Source organism: Carica papaya, chromosome 2, assembly GCF_054855325.1.
Source record: "Carica papaya isolate Zhongbai chromosome 2, ASM5485532v1, whole genome shotgun sequence".
Classification (NCBI taxonomy): Eukaryota; Viridiplantae; Streptophyta; class Magnoliopsida; order Brassicales; family Caricaceae; genus Carica; species Carica papaya.
In genome coordinates, this window is record NC_142310.1 from 1,856,392 (window position 1) to 1,864,137 (window position 7,746).

At 36.5% G+C, this 7,746-nt stretch overlaps 2 protein-coding genes across 2 annotated transcripts; one reads left to right on the plus strand and one right to left on the minus strand.

Moving 5' to 3' along the window:
* The first annotated feature begins 372 nt into the window (after positions 1–372).
* Positions 373–3,387, plus strand: LOC110809186 (uridylate kinase PUMPKIN, chloroplastic-like). The gene is made up of 7 exons (XM_022034943.2): positions 373–1,295; positions 1,363–1,495; positions 1,609–1,662; positions 1,784–1,875; positions 2,306–2,541; positions 2,670–2,840; positions 2,938–3,387. Exons 1-7 carry the CDS (start codon positions 634–636, stop codon positions 3,033–3,035), a joined length of 1,446 nt encoding a protein of 481 aa, XP_021890635.1. The 5' UTR covers positions 373–633; the 3' UTR covers positions 3,036–3,387.
* Positions 3,388–3,714: 327 nt separating this feature from the next.
* LOC110809181 (coatomer subunit zeta-2-like) lies at positions 3,715–7,666 on the minus strand. Its single transcript, XM_022034936.2, has 6 exons — positions 7,533–7,666; positions 5,628–5,787; positions 5,168–5,315; positions 4,976–5,053; positions 4,178–4,262; positions 3,715–4,069 (listed from the first exon to the last, which is right to left on the minus strand). Exons 1-6 carry the CDS (start codon positions 7,533–7,535, stop codon positions 4,010–4,012), a joined length of 534 nt encoding a protein of 177 aa, XP_021890628.1. The 5' UTR covers positions 7,536–7,666; the 3' UTR covers positions 3,715–4,009.
* Positions 7,667–7,746: the final 80 nt, after the last annotated feature.

Sequence of the window (7,746 nt, forward strand, 5' to 3'; positions counted from 1 at the left end):
ACAGGGATTTCTCAGGGCAGCGAGACCTACCATTTTAATATTATTATTATATTTACATAATTACAGTACTGTATATAATAATAACAATAATAATATTGATTTTAGTTTTATTTTAAATAACAATTTAATAATTAACTATTAGTATTATATAGTTACTCTCAAAATATAAAAAGATTATAGTTACTAATTTCGTAAAAATTTAATAAAAATATTACATTTAATAAAATAATTTATTTATTTCTTGAATACTTAGCCAAATTGAGATTTCGTGTACTTATTACACAATAAATAATTTAAATATGTTAATAAATATTTAAAATATTCGAAACTTTATTTTTAATTAATTAATATATACTTTTTTTTTTCTAGAAAATAATGTGAAACTTTGCAGACAAAAAAATGTTGATCGGAGTTGGCATTTAACGGATGAAAGAGGAGTTGTCGTAACAAAACGTCTCTATTTTTGACGAACCGTTACCATTTGCGAACGGCAGTTCTCCACAATGACTCACGTCGTCATATTCCCTCTTTAAATCATCCGTCACCTAACGCTCCGTCACGTAACCACCCTTAACGTCGTCTCTGTTCCGCTCTCCGATTCGAAACCCTAGCCCTATTTTCTATCCTCCTCGGATGGCGTCGCGAGACTTCCCTCTCATCGATCCCCACGCGCCAACGCGCCACCACCAGGAAGACCCCGTTAGCACCGAGTATTACCACCATCCCTTTATCGACGCGGAATCTGATCCGGAGAAATCCGATTCTGGAAATCCCGCGAAACCGAACCCTTATTATTACAGCGGCATCGCCGGAAACAAGAGGCAGAAACCGAACGGAAGCTTGAACGCCGGAGAATCTGGATCCGCATCCACGCCGGAGTCCCGGTCGGATTACAGGAAAGACCGTGAGGAATGGAGCGACGTGGCGATCGATTGTCTCCTGGATGCTTATACTGAGAAGTTCAACCAGCTGAACAGAGGAAACTTGCGCGGAAGGGACTGGGAGGAGGTTGCAGAGGCGGTGAGCGAGGGTTCTGGCGGAGGAGATGAGAAGATTGGGCAGCGTCAGAAGATGTGGAAGAGCGTGGAGCAGTGTAAAAATAAGATTGATAATCTGAAAAAGAGGTACAAGGCGGAGTTGCAGAGGATGAGCAGTAGCGGAATGTCTACCAGTCATTGGCATTGGTTCAAGAAGATCGAGGCCATCATGGGCAATCCCGGTACCAACAGAGTCGCCGAGAGTGAGGAGAGAGGAGGAGCTGCCGCAAGCTGTAATTTGAATAGGCAAGCTAAAAGGTAAGTGATCAGATGAGACAATTTGATCCAATCATCTAATCGAACCTTCTAATGTTTCTTATCACAGATGCGTTCCTATCAATTCTTCTTTCACAAATAATCTGAAACCGAAATCGCTACAAGCCCTAAAATGGCGTAGAGTAGTGTTTAAGATCAGTGGTAGTGCATTAGCTGGGAACTGCCAGAGTATAGACCCCAAGGTGCTAATTTATTTCATTATACAAGAAGTATGGTAATAGTCATTAGGGTTCATAGTTATATCTCTGAACTTTTATCATCCTAATGTACTTTACCTGGTTTTTTCTATTGTCAGGTAGCAATGCAGGTTGCAAGGGAAGTAGCAACAGCTTGCCGCCAAGGGGTGGAGGTATACTCTCAACTCTGTTACTGTTAAACTTCCTCTTCTTCAGAAGTTCTTCTCAGCTTTCCTTTCTCTCTTGTAGCAATTAAATATGTTATGGTGGGTGAAAAGCCTTGTGATTTTATAGGTTGCAATTGTCGTTGGTGGCCGCAACTTCTTTTGTGGAGATTCATGGGTGTCTGCTACTGGATTGGATAGACCAACAGCCTACCAGATCGGGTAAAGTTATATCTATGTTTCGATGCCATAAGTGCTCCTAATAGTATTTCCTGCGAGGTACTTTGTTTTTCCAGGCTAATGAAGATTTAGTTTTGCTGTTTATATGATCGACAAACTATTTCAATATATAATATAGTTGGTTAGCTTTAACTAATGAATTCTGTAATTATGCTAAACTAGGATTAGATAGGGATTAGAGAAGGTCCTCAATTACCAAGGTCTGCAATTAATGGGTCTAATCCTCGTATGCAGTATGGGAGTTGGAACTAGATAATTTTTCTTAAACTCTGAAAAATTTGTTTGTTGTTAATACTGGAATCTGTTGTTTGTATTTTTCATGCTAAGGTCGATTGTGTCAAATTATTTGCAAACAGAATAATAGAGTGGTGACTTATTGCTGAACCCTTTTTTGACTCTGGTTTCATATCAGGATGATGGCAACAGTTATGAATTCAATCTTGCTTCAATCAGCTTTTGAGAAATTGGGTGTTCAAACACGTGTGCAAAGTGCATTCTCACTGCCAGAGGTTGCTGAACTATATAGCAGGCAAAGGACCATTCAACATCTTGAGAAAGGAAGAGTCGTGATATTTGGTGGGGTTGGTGCTGGCACTGGAAATCCACTCTTTACCACTGATACCGCAGCAGCGCTCAGAGCTTTTGAAAGTATGATCCCTTTGCTGTCTTATTTCTGGTTGTTGCCATAAGCTTGTTCTCTTTTTACCTTGCTCTCTCTCTTGATTATGAACTTTGTCTGAAAGAAATTGTGATTTCAACGCCACATTTCTGTGCAGTAAATGCGGATGTGGTGCTAAAAGGTACAAATTATAATGGCATATATGATTGCCAGTCTGGTAATGGCAATATAGTGTTGGATCACATATCCTTCAGGGAGGCAGCTACAAGAGGTATTACATCCATCGACACGATGGCTGTTACGTACTGTGAAGATAACGGAATTCCTGGTTGGTTACTGGTTTTAGGTTATTCTTGCTTACAGCTGCAGTGATAATCTTTTTTGTTTTTTCGTATTTCTCAGTTTATTTGTATTCTCTCTTGTAGTTGTCGTCTTCAATATGCATGAGCCTGGGAATATATCAAGAGCATTATGCGGAGAGCCAGTTGGAACGTTAATCGACCAAGCTGGGCAGATTGCTTAGCTAACCTGGAAGCCAGTTTTCCGGTTATCGAAATTTTATAGGTGCTGGTTAAAAGAGCAATGAGACTTAGCATCGTGGAGATCCTCTTCTCCTTTGAATCTCTGTCAGGTGGTGCAACTTTTATGACTGCGACATAACAAATATACCCAATTTTGTATGCACTTATATACATCAGCTGTAAATTGGTTTGTCTTTTCATTACTTTCTTAGTCGGGGGATTGGAGATTCGTATAGGTGAGGAACTTCATATATTTCTAATTGAATTTTTCTTTGCTGAGTTGGAAGGAAATGGTGAAGCCTGTTGTATATTTGAGATAAATGTCATACAAAGTGTAGATCACATTTGCAGATATACCTTCATATGTCTAAAATGTCGTGTAAATTTTAATTTGAACATGAATTTCGAGAGCCCTGCAACCTTGCGTCTGGTTTGATGTTGATTAAGAGTACAGAATTTTCTTTAACAACAAAGGGAAAATTTTAAGGGCAAATAAAATCAAAAGAACAAAGAGACTTAATAAGGACAACCTGTAATGCGCGGGTGATAGAATTTTATTAGAAATAGCAGTCGAAACCGCTTCTCATCAGGGCAACTGCAGCTTCATTATAGTATTTCCTCATAAACAAACCACTCGATAAATGTTGTCAAAATAGTACCAAGCATAAGAGAGGCTATGCATGATGAATTCACCTTAATTTCCTCCCATTATAAATTGCTATTTTCTAAATTTCAGGTCTGAATCAGTTTAAAACAAAATCTTGTAGCAGATACAAAAACCAACTTCACATGTCCTGACAATTTGGGTGGCAGCCAATTAGCAGCACCATCAACTAATATCAAGAATCACTACCTTGAGACAGGAGAATTGATGCCCTATCGATCACCATGGTATCAGGGATATCAGAAAATGAAGAAACATGGAGATACAGGTGTGAATTTGATTATCTTGTCTCCATGTTTTTAAGTGCAAACTTCACTTGAGGAGAGATCTTGTTAAATGTTCACGAGCAGTTGCCAGTGCTTGACTAATGGTCTGGCAAAATAAAAATAACATCAAAATAAACTTTAAATGAGTATAAATGACCGATGGTTTGGAAAAAACCTGCTTTCCCCTAAGAACTGAGAACTAGTTTTACAATACCTGCTCAGACAAAGGTGCACCAGAATCTATACTATGACTTGCAACCTTCCCCGCAATAACATTTGCATCAGTTTCGAGAATAATACTATAAAGGACAAAAATGAGCAAGTTAGGGTGACAGTGTGTGATAAAAAAAATGTAGACAAGGAATTAAATCAAGTTACCAACTTCTATTTATTTATCAATTTTGTTGATCTCCTTATTATGTGGAATTACACCTTAGTTCCACATTCAAAGCAAACAGTTTCAATCTACACTCTAACAAGAAAAAGCAACCTACTTTACTAAATGTCTGGATGTAAGTATCTGCAGATTCTAAATCTTCCTTCTATATGTTCGAAGGTGCATCATTTCTAAGCATACGACACTCGACTGCTTGTTTAATAAGCTTTTCCAAGAACCAACTCAAGCCCAAAACTGACCACTATCAAGCAGCTCAAGGCATTGATCAACAGACAAAAATTTGGTCACAAATATTCCTATAAAACTAAATTGCTGTTGAGGTTGCGATGCAGTGTGCTACATTATTTGCTCCAATCAAGTTAGTGGGCAACAAGCTAAAATGTGGACAAATGTGCTATTCAACTAAATTCCACCTAGGTCAACCACATCAAAATTGCCAGTACCATTATTTTATAAATCAATATCAAAATACTAAACTGAAAAAAAAAACCAGTGAGAGATGGGCAAGGAGGTTATTCTCATTTTTATGATCAGAAATATGGGTGATTTTCCTGGTAATAATAGAAGCATTACAGGAATCAAGAAAAAATCAAAAACTGGGAGCATGTTAAGTACCCGCCATCGACAATTTCATCAATGCATAACAAGATGAGATCCAGATTCTCCAGTGCCTCTCTCTTCTCCACATTGCCTCTGGTGAAAGGAAAATATATGTGAAACTTTTGTTGATCTGTAAAACAATATATATATATATATATATATATATATACTCCTGTATGAAGATGGGGTAATAGTTATTGGACAAACCTAAGGAGAAGACCAACTGCATCAAAAAATCCCTGAAGAACTGAGGCTAAGATGAGTTCATTTTCATCTTCACCCCCAGTAACAAAGAAGTGAAGATCTTGAACAAATTTGTAGACAACAATGTTATTCTCAAACATTGCTACCTCCGCTGTAAATGCAAAAAACAGCAACATATTAATATAGAAGCAGCAAGATCAAAAGCTAGAAAGTTCATAGTCAAGTATAAACTTGGAGAAACAGCCAAAGAAGGAAGCTAGATACAATAAGATTTCCTTTTCTTTTTAAGGAGATTCCTAGAAAAAGCCAATGATGTAAACACGACTCTTATATTCTCACTGTTTTAATACTGAGGTGGCCAGTTTACCATTGTCAACATGACCAATTTGTTGCATGTAAGCCTACAACAGATACAGGACAGGTATCAAACTGTAATTACTGAAAAATAAACAAAGGCTGTAACCTTCAGTTCTGGCATTTGTCTTTTGGGTCTTAGTAAATACAGATTTCTCAAATGCTTCTTTTGAACTGTTTGTTGGCCAGTCATCTGAAAAATATTTAACAGCCACACGTTTCCCTTCAGAATCCAGGAGGAGGATATTCTTCACTGAAGGGCACGATTCCTACACAATAGTAGAAGAACAGAAAGATAAGAAGTTACTGACTTTTTTCTTTGTAAAATGGAATTACATTCAAAGAGAGAGAAGGTACAAAGCGGGAAGAGAAGGTATTCTCCAAACAAATAAATAAGAAAAAAACCAGGAAGATAAAGGAAGAAGTTTAGTAAATAATGACAGAATAACACAGTTCATTCTCTTCTGTGAGATGGAAAAAGAGACCCCTAAAACATGCATACATTTAGTTACTGCAAACAACCATATTAGCACATTAGATGTTATTACTTCTATTTCCCCTAAAGGTCTCTGGAAGAATCCACAAAGACATCCTTTACAGGGTCAGGCATCCTATTTATCCCTAAAGAAGATGGAAATGACCTTGGAGCAAAAGAAACCAAACAAGCAAATAGCTAGGAAAAAGCGCAATAATTTTAGAATTTCAGAATGTTGCAAATAACATGTTTGTTCTTAAAACAAGATAATGAAGTTCATGAATTAACACCAATAGGATCTATAACTTACATGCTTCATAAATTATTGACATGACAGAAAATAGCAAATAACCAATTCCTTTGGGAAAATGAATATAGTTCCCATCTCAGGTACTTCTTCTCTTTTGAGAACAAAAAGAAAGTAGAATAGACAACCAAAATCATCTCTCATGTTACAATAAAAGATATGCATTGACAACGTAAGCTTAATTGCATTCCTATCTTTCTACAATATTCAGATCCTCAGACGATATTTCTTTAGATGTCTTTGCTTGACTGCAGATTTAAGTATCAATTGTAAATGAAAAAGAAAAACAAAGCCTCAAAATCCATTTCTACCAATTCACTAAAAGGCAACAAATTTGATTCAGACAGAAGTATGCCAATGTAGATCTGCAATAACATATTAGATGCTCAAACATAATTCGACCATATTGCTACTAGTAAATCAAATATGAAATTACTCACACCCAATGAAAGGCCTTTTTTTTTAATAGAATAAAAGATCTGTTCTTTTCAGGCATAGTTTTAAAGAAAATCATGGGCAAGTTAACCAGACACATGTTAAAATTGCAAGGCTAGGGTTACACCAAAGGATGCGTTCTTCTACTTCTTATTTTTAAATAAGGTATATTATTTTTAAAAAATATTGCAAGGCTAGGGCCGTAAAATAATCTCAACTTTCTTCTACCCTTTGTTACTGAACCATGGAGATAAATACTAAGTAACCTTGCATAAAGCTAACCAATAACAAAGAATTTCATAAGTGCACAACATCCAAAAGGACAGAAACTTCATTTTGCGAGACAACCTTTACTCAACAAAATCTCCCAGTCAATCAACAAGCATTAGTCAACTTGCCTAAATTCCCATGTACACTAATGTAGCCAGACCATTAAGATAAGATTATCAAATTTTTCTAGTTAGATCCAAATCTGGCATGACCTCGAAGGAACACTAAAGCAGCAACGAGAGAAACACCGCATATCACAATACCTCGTGAAATGACAAACAAATCTATAAGCATCTTCATTAATTTGCTCAACTGAAATCAACCAGCAATTACGAGAAGCATAAATAATTTCCATTAGCAAATGAAAACACTAAACATCGATCCAAACGAAAGCCTTAAATCTGCTAGATCAGTAATATACACACTTCCCAGAAACATATCAAAATTTAACAAAAGATCAAAACGAAATGGAATTTACTATATCGAAGAGAAACCGAGAAAGTAAAACCCTATAGATCAACGTTTACCATTGACGAGAGCTCTACTGAGACCGAGATCTCCTCCTGCAAAGAAGCAAAAGATGCACGAGAGACTTGGGCTGGGTTCTCGTCGCACAGCGATACACGATCTCCGAAGCTTTAAAGCTCTATTTATATTTATATTATTTATTATTTTAATTTCATACTTACTCTTTTATATATATATATTTTTTAATTTCTTAAAAAAATTAAGTTGTATTTT

What these genes read in the sequence shown, in the direction of transcription:
- LOC110809186 (XM_022034943.2), top strand. Translation starts at nt 634, where the DNA reads ATGGCGTCGCGAGACTTCCCTCTCATCGATCCCCACGCGCCAACGCGC. An exon ending in GCCAGAGTATAGACCCCAAG is followed by an intron (nt 1,496 to 1,608) that starts GTGCTAATTTAT and finishes TTCTATTGTCAG; the next exon opens with GTAGCAATGCAGGTTGCAAG. An exon ending in TGAAGATAACGGAATTCCTG is followed by an intron (nt 2,841 to 2,937) that starts GTTGGTTACTGG and finishes TCTCTCTTGTAG; the next exon opens with TTGTCGTCTTCAATATGCAT.
- LOC110809181 (XM_022034936.2), bottom strand. An exon ending in GACAAATGCCAGAACTGAAG is followed by an intron (nt 5,316 to 5,627) that starts GTTACAGCCTTT and finishes TTGCATTTACAG; the next exon opens with CGGAGGTAGCAATGTTTGAG. An exon ending in GCAGTTGGTCTTCTCCTTAG is followed by an intron (nt 5,054 to 5,167) that starts GTTTGTCCAATA and finishes TCCTTTCACCAG; the next exon opens with AGGCAATGTGGAGAAGAGAG.